Source organism: Anabas testudineus, chromosome 8, assembly GCF_900324465.2.
Source record: "Anabas testudineus chromosome 8, fAnaTes1.2, whole genome shotgun sequence".
NCBI classification, from domain to species: domain Eukaryota; kingdom Metazoa; phylum Chordata; class Actinopteri; order Anabantiformes; family Anabantidae; genus Anabas; species Anabas testudineus.
In genome coordinates, this window is record NC_046617.1 from 1,545,344 (window position 1) to 1,563,903 (window position 18,560).

The 18,560-nt window shown below is 39.3% G+C and overlaps 1 protein-coding gene across 1 annotated transcript in view; it reads left to right on the forward strand.

Moving 5' to 3' along the window:
• The window catches only part of LOC113159996 (carbonic anhydrase-related protein 10-like), a 78,849-nt gene extending 67,534 nt beyond the window's left edge, over window positions 1-11,315 (forward strand). Inside the window, exons 7-9 of the mRNA XM_026357003.1 lie at window positions 1,371-1,525; window positions 3,223-3,397; window positions 8,941-11,315. Coding sequence (XP_026212788.1) covers window positions 1,371-1,525; window positions 3,223-3,397; window positions 8,941-8,963 — 353 coding nt within the window. The 3' untranslated portion in view covers window positions 8,964-11,315. The remainder of the gene's footprint in view (window positions 1-1,370; window positions 1,526-3,222; window positions 3,398-8,940) is intronic.
• Window positions 11,316-18,560: the final 7,245 nt, after the last annotated feature.

An 18,560-nucleotide genomic window follows, 5' to 3' on the forward strand; every position in this document is an offset into this window, starting at 1 on the left:
GAAGGTACATGCAGCATAGGCCCTAATGGCATCAAATGGGGTGGTGGAATGGAGAGAGATCTTATGGGTCTCAGTGAAGATGGAACACGAGGAGATCCTATGGGCCTCAGAGAGAATGGAATGAGAGGAGGCCTTTTGGGCCTCATGGGGGAAAATAGAAAAACAGGAAGTTTTGTTAGTTTGTGTGGATTCTTCAGTTGGTGGAAACTCTGTCAGAGATCAAGTGATCCACCAAGACAACTGGATAGATGAATTCATTATGAACCAGAGCCTTTCTTTTATGCTCTTTAACCAGCCTTAATTATCAACCAGCAAAGAGGTTGTGAGTAGTTGATAGTTAGGATAGATAACGAATAGACAGTTTTGATTGAATTACTGTATTGTTGACTTTACCATTTCTCCCTAGGGAGAACCTCCTTATGCTTACCCTATACATTCTAAGTTGCTTTGGATAAAAGTGTCTGCCAAATGACTAAATGTAAAGGCTTCCTTGCTTTAGTCGTAGTTAAAATGGGTTTCTTACAGTGTCCGTAGTCTCTCCTTGTTGTTGTAAAAGAAACAGATTGTGTGTGATTAAGTCAGGTTCACAGGCTCTAGACGGTTTAGTGTAGACCCAGAAATTAATATCACATAAGCAGTAAAAGTATATTTGCAGCTTAAACCTCTTCCAGCAACCACAACATCTGTTACTATTAGAAGAGAACTGCCGTTAACCAGTGTGGCTCCATTAGTATCTGTAGTTGTAGGGTCTGCACAGCTGCTAGTGAAGATGTAACAGGGGAAACATTGGGATAAAGACAGGTGGAGGAATCACTTTGCCTTAGCCTAACATAGAAGCCTGTGCTGTTCAACCTCAGCCAGGCTATCATTGACCACTTTAATGTGAGGGCTGGACTGAACTGCTGTACTGGAGTCCCAGGGTAACAATAGAAATGCCACACAACCACACACATGCACACAAAATCTTCTTATTGTCACTTAGGACATTACATCATTTACAGCATATTAATGTGAAGATGTACAGTACAGGATATGAACCCACAGCAGAGGCAAGTCTTAACCCTTACAGTGAATAGTGTGGCCTGTGGATTCAACTTTCTGACCACAAAGGTGAAGTAAATCCTCATAATTTGACTGTTTAAAGAGACCCTGATCATTACAAGAACACGCACACTGTCCGCTCCATCATATGCATGTTGTTTTTTGCTCATTTCAGATTTATACCATGTTCTACATCAGTGAGACGCAGGCACAGAATTCAACTCTCCTCCTCTTGTGGAGCGTTCTTGTCAATAGTTCTGAACGTAACACACTTTCACACAACACACCTTAAAGCTTTCTATCCCTCTCTTTCTTTTCTCTCTCTTTAGATGATGCATTCTTAATGATGGGCCTGAACATAGCAGATCTTTACCCTGACACCACGCGCTACATCACTTACGAGGGCTCCATCACTGTACCTCCATGCTACGAGACATCCACTTGGATACTCATCAACAAGCCAGTCTATGTGACACAGATGCAGGTACAGTATGTGTAGTAGTTAAACGTAATGTAATGTCAGAGCAGGACGTTTGAATGGAATGTGAAATTACAAATTCATAACATAACTGAAACCACCTTCTTTTTCCTGAGTGCCTTAGATAAAAGAGACTGAGTTGCTGTAACAGTAAAGTAATGAAATGCAGTGCATGTACACAGCATGAAAAACTAAATTGCAACGCTTTTGTCTCTCAGTAGTTTCGGTCCAAAATCAGCTCTTGCACATCGTGCAGCACGCTCTGATGTTTTGATAGATTAATTTATTTGTAATGTTTTATGCTTGGCTGGGTGTATTTTCAGTTTAGTACTGGTGGAACAAAACGTTTGAGAAAATGTTTTTTCATCTTTTGTTGGGACTATGTGTGCAAATTAGCTGTGAATCTAGTTCTGTCACATTTCCACTGACATCGCCAGTGTAATTGTTGTTTAATAGGCACTGTCGCATAAATTATAAATAACTAAATACAGAAACGGGATCCAAATGCAAATGGAACAACCCTTGACTGTTTTTCTGCTTATTGTAAATGAACTGATGAGGGATTAACACACATATGGCAATAGATCACCCGAGTGGCTAGTTGGTGAATTATTTGTTAGGTCCTTAAAATAGAGGGTTTATCTATAGTGGTTGTAATTCCTACATGATTGATGTAATTCTTATAGGGTGGTACAGATTGGCTTCTGCTGCCTGAGTCAAAAGTTGATAGGTACTTTGACTGAAACTGATTAATAAATAATAATGACTTAATTATATGTCATTATTTATAATTGAATGTCAAAGTGTAGCATACATAACACTGTAATTTAGGAACAGTTGCAACCACACTGATAATCCCTGCATGATGTGCTTGTCAGAGTTACATATTTGGTATATCTTACATTGCTTCATTACTAGTGTACTTTCGTTATTAGTAGTATAAAGTGTATGGCTAAAAGCCAAAGTTTTTCATTTTAGAATTCAAATTCAAATTTTCCAAATCGCCCCCTTGCCCACCCCAGTATCTTCATACAATATTAAAAATAAACGAAACCAAAAAAAATCTGACTTGAAGCACATCTCGATTGTTTCATTTCCGTGGTGACGGCTCATAGAACCAAAATGATGACAACTGTGTCCCTGTTCAAATATCTGTGGATCTGACTAAAGCACCTCTGTATGTCACCAAAGAACAGCAGGACACATCAGATTGAAACTTTTCAATTCAGGATACTCAAAGTGCAGCACATTACATTCCAGAGCGCCGTTCACCTGCATTCATCAGTAAAATCAACTCCCACACACCATCTGTCGTTTACTCTCACTTTATTTATTCCCTCTCTCAATCACCCGTCCTTTGTTCTCACCTGTCTGTCAGCTCTCTCTAATCCATCGCTCTCATCTTCATTCCTTTTCTCTTGTATCTTTCCTTCCCTCCCTTCTCTATCTTGGCCTTGTATGTTAAGTAGACAGACAGACAGACAAACAGATAGATAAATAGATAGAAATAGCAATTACCGCCTCAGGTCTTTGAGTGCAAGCTTTGCAGACTCGGTTTGGATTATCCGACATCCTGTGTGAACTGTGGTACCTCACACTGCAGTTAGCGATTAAACTGAGCTGTATCAGTGATTTAAACTCTTCACTCTGATGAAGCAGTTTCAGCATCCTTCTGTTCTTTAAAACCCCACTTTCCACCACAGATGCACTCCCTGCGTCTCCTCAGCCAGAACGAGCCCTATAAGATCTTCCTGAGCATGAGTGACAACACCCGGCCCACCCAGCCTCTGCTACAGCGCTGCATCCGAACCAACATCAACTTCAGCAAGCAGGGCCGCAACTGCCCCAACAACCGTGCACTCCGCCCACAGTACAGAGGTAATTTAATCATGAAATATTGTTTTGTGCCAGAAATGAATGCCAAGTAGGATTGTTCATTATACATCTTGTTACAGACGTGTTATGTTTCCCATTCCTTTGCTATTTAAGGCTGTTACATGATTACATGATTGTGCCAAGACTGAAACCATTTTAAAATTAGTTCTGGTAAACCTGTGGGGGTAATAGACACAATCCTGCTTTCCTCTCCAATCCTATCCTCTCATCTATTCATTCAAATGCTACCTTTTATGTCATAACTTTGTCTTTTCTCTGTAGTTGTGCTTCCTCCTGTCTGTTCTTTGTGGCCTGCATTTCTTTTCTCTCTTCTCTTTCCACTCACCCCAACCAGTCGAGGCAGATGGTCGCCCACCATGAGTCTGGTTCTGCTGGAGGTTTCTTCCTCTAAAGGGAGTTTGTTTCTCTCCAATGTTGGCTATTGATGCTCAAGTGGGGTTGTTTGGGTTTTCTATATAATTCTTTATACAGTTATATTTTGTAAGATCTTAAACCTTAAACCTTGTAAAGTGCCTTAGAATGACTTATGTTAAGATTTGGCGCTATACCAATAAAATTTATTTAAATTTAATTCACTGCCCTCATAAATGAGTTTCCATGGAATCCAGGAAAGACAATAAATTATTGCTAGTAAAAGTCAGTGCCATAATCTTGTCTAGGTTTTGAATGAACAATAGGCTGTTTGTTACATTTACAAACAGTGTCAGAAAATCCCAAAAAAGACAATTCACCTTCCATCCAGAAAAACTTATCAATTCTGACTGACTGGCTGAAAAAGCAGGCCTATAAACCCTGTGGAGTCACAGACTCATTAATCCATGGTCACCTGTAGGTTGTTTCTCCTGGCTTTCATGCTGAACAACTGTGAAACAGTCAAGAACATTACGCAGGTTCAGCCGCCACTGAAGAGCAGTTTTTTGGGGGAAATGATCCGAATGACTGGAAAACTTTACAGACAGTATCAGACTAATGGAAAAAAGGAAAATCCAAGGGCCAGTTTTTCCAAAAGAAGTTTGCAAGCATCCTGTAGATGCCCGCACCTGAGCACAGCATAATGATTCACTTTACTTGTATACTGCATATAAATGTGTGGGTCCACTTTTATGAGGGGAAGGGAGTTTTAGTGTTCTCCCTGTGCCTGTGTGGGTTCCCTGGTACCCTGGCTTCCTCCCACAGTCCAAAGACATTCAGTCATGCGGTCAGGTTAAATTGTGAGACAAAATTAACCGTAGGTGTGATTGCGAGTGTGAATGTCAGAATCTTTCTCTGTTTGTCAGCACTAAGATAGACTTGGCCCAGTGACAGCTGAGACCAGCTCCATCACACCTGCCATCAGTAGAATAAGCAGTTTATTGTAGATAATGGGTAGATCACAGAGTGAAGAGGTGTGTTTCATTGAAGTGTTGTCTGTCATGTTTTGTGAAAGAAACACCAAGCAGAACCAACTAATACGCAGGTACATAGCAGATGGGCTAGAACAGTCGATCAGTGAACTTCAGCATGTGCCAAACCAGGCTGGCTGTTGTACTGTATACTGTAGGTAAAAGGAGGTGGGTTGGAGTGTCAGAGCTGAATGATACAGTATGTGATAGGTGTGCAGCTGGGCATAGTCTGGGACATCTGGTGGCTGGTGTGAAACTGGCAGGAGGCAAATGATCAGAGTGGGCATAATGAATTGAAATAAGGTCAAATAGTGGCAGCGCAGGGCAGTCTGGACATGCTAAAACTAAATACAAAACTAAGATGATTAGTTTTCACAGGGAGAGTTTTTCCACTAAAATGATCAGTGTGTATCTATGTACACCAGTGAAAGGTGCTGAAATGTCAAGAACTCAAAGCAAGTCCAGTTGCTCCTGAACACTTCTGTTTGGAATAATGAAGCCATGCATGACTAAGGAGCTTCAGAGATAAGTTGTTCTGATGCTTCTGTTCTGATGTAAGTGGAGCAGATGATGGAATCATCATAACACCATTAGCAAGGTGGAGTTACCAGAGATACTAGAGGCCGAGATAGGAAGCTAGTTTCACAATAACAACTGAACTGAAAATGATTTGCAGAGCAAGAAGCAGATAAGTAATGATAGAAGAGTAGATACTGAGAAATAAAGAACGGACTGCAACCCACACGTCTCGCACACAGACGAATGAAATCTCAGTACATCTGGAAGGCATTTCCCTTGATCAAATCAAGAAGAAGAAAGAAAACAGAGGGACTGAATCGAGACAACCATGGACTGAATCTCTTCTCTCCAGTAAATCAAATAGGTGTTATGCCCAGTGCTGTCTGCTTGCAGAGATGTGTGTTCAATATGCTTTAGCACGCTCAGCTAGAACAACTGTAGAACTGCAAATCGCTGCTCAAATCTGTTGTACGTCCACCTCTTACACTCAGCGAGGACACCTCAAATCAAACAGCAATAATGAGAATAATAATGTGCTATACGGGCTGAATGTGCCAGCAGACTTTTAGTGATGTCCATTTAAAACCACATTTACCCAAACCCAAGTAGTGATATATCATTATGGGAATGCTACTTGGCAACTGAGTTTAGCCGTATAAAACATAAGCTGATGATGATGATGATGATGATGATGATGATGATGATGATGATGATAAGTTCAGGAGATCTGCTCACTTAACCATCCTTCCTGCCAAGGTCCACACTATTATGCATCCAAACATTTTTCATTTCTTTCAACAAAAAGTTTTTTTCCTCCATAATGAAGACACATTTTCAAGTTTAAATAAAAATCCTTATATTCAGACTCAGTCTCCAGTACACTGTGAGACAGAGGCTGAAAAGATCAATTCTAAATCAGAGAAAATTTCAAAATGACCTACCTAAAAAAAAAGTCTGTGGTATAACACAGTATGGGAGCTGAGATTTCTTTATTGTGTCTCCATTGCGTCAATGCAGCATCTTGACAGATGTAACCTGTAACACAAAAAACAGTAAACTCAGTAAACAGCCATGTGCACATGTGCCCAGAGAATGTCCAAATAGAGAATAAGGCAGAGAGAATAATCTTCTGGGAGATACACATCAGAATAAAAATGTATACATATACACTGTATGTGTGGGTTTGAGAACAAGACTGCGTCAGTGAGCTGGCTGCCATTAAAGATGAAGCTAGTGCATCACACACATACATCAAATGTGGAAATGTTGTGCAGAAAGTGTAGGAGTCTTTGTATCCTTCAGGAAAACACACACACAACACACTTGACAGCCTCCTGTGAGCATTGCAAGTATCTTTGTTATTGATCCAGTTGAGCCCAGCATGCTCTCCGCAACATCAAATGGTTTTCGCAGCCTCTGCTTCACTTTGATAAGGACTTGTATTAATACAGAGCCCCAGTAGGACCTTGTGTATTATTGCTCAAAGAGAACACTGTGACGTTGAACCACTCTGAACCAACACTACTGGACTGGACTGGAAAAAACAGAGAGAGGAAGGTTTAAAGCCCAGTAATAAGATATTTATTTGATGTGTTCAGACACTGCAGTATATTAAAGTACAGGAATAGCAAGGCAGATCAACACTAACGAAGTATGATACATGTTCTCTTAATAATTAGGTTACTTACTTGAATTCTCTGCTCTTTAAGAGCTTACACACTGATATTATAATATTACTACATGTCACTCTACATGTCAAGTTTGTCTTTCTTTTGTTCCTGTTTTAATCTGATCTATTATTCACATAACTGTGAAGCAAGTAACAGACAAATCTTGCCGGTACAGCTTTGATCAGCCAGATGCAAACTTCAGGAAAACGATGTAAACCAGCAGGAAGGAACAGCCTTGTTTAGTCTGAAAAAATGAACAGACCAGTTTAACAAATACAGTCTGCGCTTTGGAACCTAGTTTCAGACTGTGGCATTGACAGGCAGATCTGTTAGCAGACTGGTATGCTGGTTGTCATGGAAACCCTTTGACTTCTTACCTGCCATTCTTGTTTCCTCACGCATCCTGATTCTTTGTCGTGGGTGATTACTACTAATGCAGGCAAATACATCTGTTCGTTACTACATCATGCCAAGACTAACATATCACTTGTAATTAAGAAATTGCACTAATGTCTGACCTTGATGATGTCATCTCCTCTGAGCTTCATATGTGACAGCACCCAGACTTGTCATTTCTCCTCTTTTCTCATTAAACAACCTGAGAAACCACAAAATACTAGTTTTAATTCAGTTGTAAAACTAAAAAAGGTGATGTAAAACTTACTAAACCTGTATCTACCCCCTTAATTACTACATCCAAAAACTACCAAACTGCACTCAATAGTCTGGAAAGGATTACAAGTCAATAAATAATAATTCAATCATTGGTTTGTCTCTGATTATTTTAGTTTAAATGATGGTCAGCCACAGATGCTCAAACATCAACTTGAATGCCCACAGCTTCCTGTTTTTGGCCTAAAGGAATGTACCGTAAAAATTCACAAGCTGTATTATTAGTTTATATTTAAAAATTGTAATTGTTTACATCCATACTTTAAACTAGCCTTCATAATATACTGTCTTATATATTTTTATATATACTTGTCCATAATAATAATAATAATAATAATAATAATAATAATAATAATAATAATAATAGTGCCTATCCCGTACATAGTGTAGACATGTATATTCTGCATTTACTTACTTCATTGCTTTGTACTTGTACATGTGTAATAACAATAATGTTGAATCTAATCTAATCTAGTAAACATACATTTGAATACTTTTATAATAATTTGTCACAAATCACATAATGAGATAATTATATCAATCCAATTAGTGTAATGTAGCTATTTGTGGTTCTGTACACGCCTGTACAGTCTTCTACTGTATGTCTGTTTGTCCCTGTCACCTGAGATTTCTTTCTTCTTTTTTCCACATTAAAGATTAGCCTTATGTTGTCTTTCTGTATTAGCATTGAGGATGTTGTACGCTGTGCAGGCTGTAAAGTACAGAGAGTATAAAAGTTCTAAGAGCCACTTTGCCGCTGCCAACTTGAACACTCAGCAGAGAGAAAGCAAGTCAAGGATTTCTTTGTACTTGTAAGTCTGTGTTGTGCTTTAACAGCTAGTATAGAAAATGGCGATCATACAATACGTGCAACAGCCACCTTTGACTTCAGAGGATCACTGCCAATTAGACATCAAAAAGAGAAAACAAAGAGCTGTTTCACTGCCATTCTGTATTTGTTTTATTGTTTTCCAACTTTCCAGTGAACCACTTTCATTTCCTTTGTGCCTTCCACTGTGGGACAATGGTGTTGGAATTGGGACACTCTTATTCTTTTATTGCCTACCTTTGTCTCTCATTATCCTTCTACAGGCACACATTTTGTTTCTCACTTCGTCTTCCTCTTCACAACTTCTGAAACCTGAGGCAGCCCTTTGTTCTGTTTTATTCCATTCTGCATAGTGTTTCTGCACTAATTATCCCCCTTCTCTTCTCTTCTCTTCTCTTCTCTTCTCTTCTCTTCTCTTCTCTTCTCTTCTCTTCTCTTCTCTTCTCTTCTCAGTGAATCAGTGGCTTCTGAAGTAGAAGATAAAAAGATGTCAAGCTGCAGCACCACAAGAGGAGAGGCTGGATGCATTTTGAGTTTATTTCACACTGTCGAGTCAAGCTGCGCTGAGCTGAATAAACGGGAGCTGAACTGAATCTGCTGATTGAGCTACAGTTGGCAACGTGCAGCTCTACGTGCATCTCTGTTAAGATCAACTGACCGGACTGCAGACACTCTGCTGTGTTGACCTGCGTTAACATCTGCAATTATAAACCCAGCTCAGGCAGGCCACACAGTGAGGATACACATTAGACTTGGAGACCAAAGTGTGAAATAGACCATAAGGACTCTGATGTCTACAGTGCATTGTGTGTTTTTAGTTGTTGTCTAAACTCACAAAAACTGCATATTTTCACTTTTACTCATCTGGTTTTCAGAAGGATGGATCTTATCTTAGGCTAGAGTCCAAACTGTTTGGCTGTCATTTGTCCACATTTAAATTCTGGCTACAAAAGAAGAAGAATTGATGATTTTAGTCATTAAATAGTCCACTGAACACACAACCGTGCTACTGGAGATGTTTCTAATATCCCATGTAGTTACTTCATAAAGTAATTCCCAGAAAATTGCTCTCTTTATTGGAGATCGAGTCCCTGGACACCAGAATGGTGTAGGTCAGTTATTTTGCATGATTTTACGAGAATGTAATTAAGACATGGTGACAGCATTCACTTAAATTAAAATCAATTTGAAGGACAGGCCTACCTCTGCAACTACAAAGCATAATTTCTCATACTGATTGAGAGAAAGATCTTGCCCCAGACAAAGATGACAGACTGTCAACAAGATGGTGGACTGTTAACCTCAACCAGAAGTAGTCAACATATTCCTGAAGTGTAACCCTAACCCTAAGCTTCATCACCCTGACCAATGGTTTTGCCCTAACCCTAATCACTCAACCCTATTCTCTAACTTTGTCATAAACTGATATTAAAAACGTTTAGCAGTCCACAGTCTTTGTCTGTACCCAGGTTTTCTTCACTAAGGACCAAACGAATCTCTTGCTAAACCACTTCACCAAACAGTGTTTGTCCATTTCTGGTGTAGCAGCTCAAAGTAGGCACACCAGGACTGTCGAGCTTTGGCCATATTTTTTTAATACCCTTCAGTTTCTATCTCTTGACCACAAGATGTGTGAGTGTACTTTCACCCCTACACCAATAGTCAAAAGTACCATAAGTCAATAAGCATCAGAAATAGCAAGGTAATATGTAATACATGCTTTAAAAATGGTTCAAAGTACAAATTCTGTCATTAAATGACAATATATGGTTTAAGATTTTTCAAGTCAACAGCCAAATCCAGTGTGTCAAAGCATTAAGGTTAATACTTAGAGCCCAATTATTTACAAATAAAATTGAAGTGAATTGAATTGAATTATAGTTCACGCAAGTACACAAACACAGACGCTTTGAGCAATGCGAGGACAGTTTTTACTGTATTTATGCATTGTTGCAAGTCTAGGCTTTGCTACCAGAGACCACTGCTCATCCAGACAGGAAAACTTGAATGCTACACTGAAATAGTGTGTAGCATGGTAATATCTGTGCAGAAAGTAGCCTCCATGGTCAACAGAGGTGCCCATTCCTCCACAGACACCATGTTTGTTTATTACTGTGCTCAGGAACACTTTGAATGTTCACCAACATATAGTACATGGCCGCCTTGTGGATGAAGCTTGATCACCTTCACGGGTACCTAAGCGTGCGTGTTGAGTGTGTTCAACTGGGATGCACAAAATTATGACATTACATGAAGTCAGATATTGCTAGCTCAAAAGATCAAAGTTAAAATAACTAAATAACTAATATTCAACAGGTACCGTCAACCTCCATGGAATGATTGATGATGTGACTTTCTCTTGTAGCTGATGTTGCACCTGTGCTACAACAATCACCCCCGTCCTTTCATCCTAAATCTCCCAAAATAATATATAAAAAGGAGTTATTTAAACCCTAAATGACCCCTTTAATTTGCCAAACTTAGTATTACCAGCATATTAAGCATATTTATTTCACTTATTTTAAAAGGCATGGTTACATATCTTCTCCACTGATCAGTGACTGCTGACTCTTGGCCTGGGAAATGTCATATTATCATACTTTGTCTTAAAACACACATAATTTCAACCTGTCCAGCGTTGACCAGTAAAGACTAGTCAGTAATTTTGAAGTGACTCTTTAAAGTTGTAAAAAGCTTGACATACAGTATGCTTACTATGGATGGACAATACAGATAAACAACAACATAGCTATTTGGTTTGTTTTTTGTTTGTTTGTTTTTTGTTGTTTGTTATGTGATGTTATCTCTCACGATGGAAAAAAAGCTTTTTTCATTGTTTGATTTTTAAAATGTAACTGTAATAAATAAATGGGACTGTATCAGTGTGCTCATGTGTCAATCAGCAGAGAAATGGGTCCACATTTGGTTAGAGAGTCATCCAGGGGAGCTGAGGGACCACGTAAGGGGGGTAACAGGGACATCTTGTGGCTGAAAGGGGAGGTGACCAGGGTAGGGGAACTGGCCAGGAACCCAAATGTATGTGTCTACACAGTTTTGTCCTTTAAACTCTAGTAACAGTTTAATGATGTTTCAGACCTCTTTGGTTTCTGTTTTGTTTTTTGGAAATCATTGGTTGCACTGGGTTTTAGCTTAAACCCCATCACTGACTTGGATTTTACACATTTACAACTTTCTGTATTCCCAGTCGCTATTAACAACTGCCCCCCGCTATCAACAACTGCCCCCGGCACTCATGCACATTTCCTTTAGGAAGTGTGCATTAGTCTTATTTCAGACTCAGCATTACTCAGTTGTCATTGTCAGTTGTATATTTTCACATTTCTGTGTAATTAGTCTGGAATAATTTATAGCAGCTATATAGCCAGTTATGGCATTACCATGCAGAACAACATCCATCATAATAGTTTTCATTCCTCCCTCATTTTTATCAGTTTCCTTTTGTCCTGTCTTACATTAATATTTGTCAATTATTAGAACTAACTTTAATAGGAATTCTAGATCTGAATACAGTTTTTGTAAATATTTCATATTTCCCACATTTTGTGTGGTCCTCCTCCCCTTTTATGACACCTTTAATAACAGGGGTTCCAAAACTAGTGTAAATAGTAAAAGACTGAGAGTCTGCCCCACATTTTCCCACTGGGAGAATGTCCTGTGTTCCCGGTGGTGACTCCTGTCTAGCAGGGACATCTCTTAAGGCTGGAGATGCTATCCATAGTGTACTGTCCTGTTTGACTGGCAGGTTCTCCTAGTTCATACTGCCAGTAGAAAAAATAAATAAAATAATAATAATAATAATAATAAGGTAATTTCACTTACAGTAATGTGATGCATGAAAACCTGTCCACTTTCTCTTAAAAAACGGAAATTATTAAGAACACAAGATTTTAATAGAAGCTTATCTTGTGTGTTTTCCTTTAGATATTACAATTTAATTGTCATAACAAAAGTTCATGGCAGATCATATTTAATTCCTCCCATGTAATCCCTGCACAGTGACTTTTCTGGTTTTCTGCATAAATTGAAAAGTCACAAATATCAACAAACACAATATTTCTAAACTGATAAAAGGCAAACAGTCACAGTCTTTTATGTCTTCTCTGAACATGCATACATAGTATGTACATACCTACAAAGAGCTGGTGGAAAAAGACACCGGGCGTCTGATGTTACGTTAAGTGTCAGCTGGAGTCAGGTGTGAGCAAACCTGGAGTCTACTAAATGAAACAATAACGGCAAGGTGGTTTAGAACTATCTGGACTTATAGCAACATTCAAACACTGTCAGTGTGTTATTCACAAGCAGGATCCGCGGATGTGAGCCATGCCTCTCTAAAGAAAGAGCTCAGAAGACTCACGATCAAGAGCTGTTGATTTGCTTGTAGCTTTGAAGAGTTACAGAGTGATCTCCAAGATTTATGATAGTTATCAGTGCACAGTTAGATAAACCGTCTATAAATGGGGATGATTTTGTACTGTGACTTCTCTCCATGGAAGTAGGTGTTCAGCCAAGATCACTCCAAAATCACAACACAGAATACTCACTAGATAAAAAAGAAACATAGAGTTACAGCTACAGGGTTTAGCATAGAAAACACAAGTAACAGTCTAATATACAGGTTTAGATATAGTGTAAGATCAGGAACCAAAAGACCTAGAAAACCACAAAACACTACTGAGTAATGACAGAGGATGGAGAAAAGACTTTATCAGAGTAAATACAGAGGGTTTACTGTAAATGATTTCAGGAACAGCATCCAGTGAGACAAAGATGGACTTGTAGAAGATGAGGAGAGTTTGAAGAAGCATGGTGGAGGTAGTGTGATGGTGTGGGTTTGGTTGCTAAACGAGCGAATTCCCTCTTCAGTGATGGTGTGACTGCTAACAAAAGTGTTGAGACCTATATCATCCACTGTCCTGTGACCAAGTCAGTGACCTGAATGTTATTGAACATGCATTTTACTGACGAAGCTACACTGTGTTTGACCTAGATGCTCTGTTGAAGACTGTGCTGTTTTCTTTTTCCACTAACATGGAAAGCAACGTGATTTGTCTGTAAATTCAACTGGCGAGGCATTCCTTATCAATTATTAAATCTCATTTTGGATTCAGAGCTGTAACTGTGAAGATGTCTGTGTTTGTGTGTGTGTGTGTGCGCGCAAACCTGTTTTCTGTACAGGCTTGTGTGTGTGTGTGTGTGTGTGTGTATTCATTCATTCAGAGCTGTTAGATTAAAGAAGGTCTGATACAGAGTGTTAAGCAGCCTGCTGTCTGCTTTAGTTTTGGTGTCTATCAGAATAGTAGCCATGAGAATATCACACTCACTATTAGAATCCTGCTGCTTTTTGGCTCAGTTTAATCACTCTCTATCTATGTCTCTTGGTCTCTATCACATGCTGTGTGCTCATTCCATCTTCTATCTGTATCTTTCATTTCTCACATCTCTTTCATACATTGCTGTCCTCTGACTCAACACTATCCAGAAATGATGAGCAATAATGTAGAAATCAAGTTGTTTTCTACAAGGGGAGCAAAAGTATGTGGATAGTGTCTGTTTTTTCATAATTGGGGTAGGGGAAATGCCCCCAGAAATATTGATTAATAGGTTTCCTGTGTGTGTGCATTCCTGGCAAATGTGCACTCCTCTGTAGGTATCCTCTTCCCCAGAGCTGTGTATTTCCAGAGTGCAGTTATCCGTTCTACCAACCTGCCCAGTGTATTTGCTGCTTGTTGTCATTGTTTTTTGTTGCTGTTATTTTCTCTTTCCACTGACCCCAACCGGTCGAGGCAGATGGCCGGTTCAGCCTGGCTCTGCTGGAGGTTCCATCCTCTAAAGGGAGTTTTTTCTTCTCCACTGTTGCCTAGTGCTGCTTAAGTGGGGTTGTTGGGTTTTCCATATATTTCTGTATACAGTTCAAAGTGGTCATTGGTTTAAACTGTTAGATCTTTTAGTTTCCACCAGCTCCTGAGGGGAGATCTACATTATGTTCTGGAATTACAGTCTGTCTTTTGTTTGTTGCTGAGAAGGTACTGTAGCACACAGAGGATTTGTATGTGCAAGGTACTGCTGCTGTTACTGGAATAGGTTGATGAGGGCAGTGAGAGTGAACTAAAACTGTGGGGAACTCAGGAGCAGCAGTGGATCTTGATCTTCACCCAGGTGTAACCACACATCTGAACCAGTGGGTTGCTGTCCTTCAGGGAAAGAGGTGAGTGCTTTTTTTGTTCCACACAGCTACAAAAGATGACACTGGGGAACCCGTGGTGCATCCGTGTCTTTGTCAGAAGTCACTTCTCTAAATGAAGTAAGTGCCCTTCAGGCACACGTTCAGGAGCAAACAGATCTGGTCTTCAGTTGAAGTTGCTTCTGCCGCTAAGGGAGTTTTTTCTTCTTCAGCAACATAAAGTGGATGACATGGGTGAGGTGCAAAGACACACAAACGAAACAAAAACAGTAGAGTTTTTATCATTTAACATACTGATTAGGACAGCTTTAACAGATTATTTAGATTACATTGTAATGACTTGAATTTTCATAGAAAAGACTTAATGTAGATAGAGCAGTTGTCTATGGGCTGCAGGATCAGCAGTTTGACTCCCAGTTCATCCTGGCCACGTGTCTCAGTGTCCTTGGAGAAGACACTGTAACCTCATTATGTGTGTGTAGGTGTTACCACTACACATTCATTCCAATGATGCAGCCATTAGTGTATTAAAACACACAATCAGACACAGACATTGCAGTATCATGTTCATGTTTTAGTGTCCACATACTTTTTTCATGCCTTCATATCCCTGTGCATGGTTGCCTTCTCGTCTCCTGCCCTACATTTTTTCTTCCTCCCTCACTCCCCTGAGTTTTCCACGCAGGCTTAGATTTCCACACCCACAAAAACCCATTTGCTCTTTTCTCCTCGTTCTTCTCTCACCTATACTCCAATCCTGTGCCAGGAGTAATCTGTAATCTTCACCTCCCATTTCATTTTTTCTGTCTTTCATTTTCTCCGTCCCGTCCCCCGTCTTTTCCTACCTCCTTCTGTAACACTCTGATCTCTCCGTCTTTCCAAGATGCCTGATAAGCATTCAGTGGCAGTACCATCTGATTCCACATTCACACACAAACTCTCTCCAGCCTGTCATTGTATCCTAGCAACCTAACTTTAGTAGTAATATCATCAGTCTGGCAGTTGTCCCCAGCATACATGGATATACAACTCTCCATTCTACAATGAAAGCTTCTAGGTGAATAGTAGATGACTGCTCACATCAAAGAGTAGCCAGTGAGTTTAATCACAAGAAAAAGATCTGCTTTGGTTAGTTTTATTTTTAGTGCCTTGTAATTATTTACCTCTGAACACCATGAATGGCACACGCCTGGGATCAGGTTTAACCTAAATTACCATGGTAAACAATGTTTTATTATTTGAACACCAGCACTGAGTGGCACCAAAAACGGAACATAATCCCTCTCCAGCTTTCCACATATTGCAATCTGTGGATTTAGAGAAATGTGGAGGTTTAATTACCACAAAAAGGTTTCTATTGTAACAACCAGTCATTCACTAAATGCATGAAGAGAGTATGAAGGTGTATCACACAAAGCCAAGTAATCCTTATTTCCCACACAGAAATGTGTTTTGTAGAATATATTTAGCTATGTTTAGTTTAGTAGACTATAGATAGTTAATGCACACACATTCTACATAGCACAAAAATTCTGCTATGTGAATAGTACTTCGAACGTAACGGATTTTATTAACATTGCACAGGTCATTTAGGTCCAGCAGTATTTCCAATCTGCAAATCCAAATCCTTGGTTGGAATAAAACATAGACCTCTAGAGTAAACTGAGAGGGACTCAGGTTATTAAATTGAGTGGAGCAGTTGGCTTTTTCAGTTTGACTTGCCCGGATAACTGCCAATTTGTAAGTCCTCTACTCTGAATGGTAGAAATCTGGCCATGCTTGTATTACCCATAGTCAGCCACTTTTTTGCCAACACTACATCCTACATCTTCTTGGTTGTGTTTAGATGCCTGGTTGGTCTGTGTGTTGGTGTCTATGGTGTGGGAACTGTCTGTGGTTTAGCTTTTCACGTCTAGGCAGCTCTGAATGGTGTTTTTCTTGTGGGTATTAGTGATTGGTTGTCATTTACTCCTGTAGCAGTCTTGCGAAGAATGATACCAAGCAGGGTTTGTAGTAATAAAAGTCACTTTTGGCCGGTTTAAGGCAAGGGTCCCCACAATATACGACTTCCTCTTTTTTACTCCTCGCAATTCTTTATTAATTTCCAAATAATTTCTTATAGTTTTTATGATTTTATTTGCAATTATGTTGTATTGTAATTTATTTAACTCTATTGTTGCTAAAGCTTTTTAAGTTGTAGTTAAGGTGCACCATATTTACCAAACATCTACAAGTTAATCAGGACTCCTAGGGCCACATTTATACATTTCTCTTACCAGTTGACCATATTTAGTGTCACTTGTGTCAGTCTCAGGAAACAGCATTTTACCTCATTGGCAGTTTGAGAAGAGGCCTAGCCACTGGTGTCCCTGGGGGACCCTCTGGTAGCCTGCAGTTTCATTCTCGCCTGCAAGCCCTTAAGCTCCTGGTCTGCTCTATATGCTGATATGACCTTACAACCTTCTAGTACAGGAAATTGTGACTAGATTGAAACTGTTAAAGAACGTGTCAGCAAAGAGCAGAACAATGTCTACTTGCTTTACAAATAAACCATAATATAATAAATGATAATATACACACTACATACAGTATAGTATTCAACATATAGTGTAGTATTTACCATAAATGTCTATGCAGTGCGGCAGCTGAGTATGAATCGGAACCTATCTGGCAGAGGACTAAACATTGGATCAACACTAATGGAGATTCTGGTTATAAAAATTAACCAGATGCACATTTTTCTGCCCATAAAACCTGCGCACTAGTCCCCCCATCTCCGACTTCCCACATCCCTATATAAGATATAACAGTGGACTGAATGGATCAAATTTGGTCAAGGCATCAAATGTGATCCAATCTTCACTAGAGTCATTAATATAAATAAACACAATATTTCCAAGCTAATAAACACTATCACAATATTTTGTGTCCAAATTGAACACACCCATAAAACATACAATTTGGAATAAGTAAGAAGAATTCTGATGTGAATAAACACCAACTGCAGTCAAATGTTAGCAAACCTGGAGTCTACTCAGTGAAACAATGGCAAGATGGATTAGAACTATCTTGACTTATAACATTCAAACAGTGTCAGTGTGTTATTCACATGCAGCATCAGCTGATGCGAGTCATTCCTCTCTAAAAAGAGATCTCAGAAGACCCATGACCAAGAGTTGCTGATTTGTATATAGATGTGAGGAGTTAGAGTGATTTCGAAGATAGTCATCAGTCCACAGATAAATGGAGATGAATTAGTAGAAGTGGTGCCACTCCAAGGAATTTTTAAAAAAGCATTACAGAACTATCCATCTATCTAATCTATCTATCTATCTTAATGTTTATCAGCTGAGAAATATTGTGTTTGCTGATATTTGTAACTTTGGTGAAGTCCAGATCACATTTTATGACCAATTTATGCAGAAAACCAGGACATGAAAACTGTTTACTTACTGTTCTTACCAGTGTAGTTCAATGATGATCAATGTTACTCTGATCAAATATCAGACTTTTTAAATAAGCCCTTTGTAACTAAACTAAAGTGATAGTTTACGCTATAACCATGAAAAGTAAAACTAAGGACTCAAGAAGTGCACCTGCTACAGAAATCCATGCTCTGTATGTAAGGACAGACCTTCTCTGGCTATGTCTAGAGCAGAACAGCTCATCTTAGGCAGGGGCAAAGTTGTTATTACTTAATGGTCACACAGAAATGACAACATGACATACAGTCTTCCCGTTACACTTTTCAATGTTGCAAAGTGGATGCCCTATTAACTACACAGAGCAATTACAGAGTGGACATGATGGCTACATGCTACCCATCACATGATAAACATCTGGAGTGTCCACGTTCTATTTTACAAAC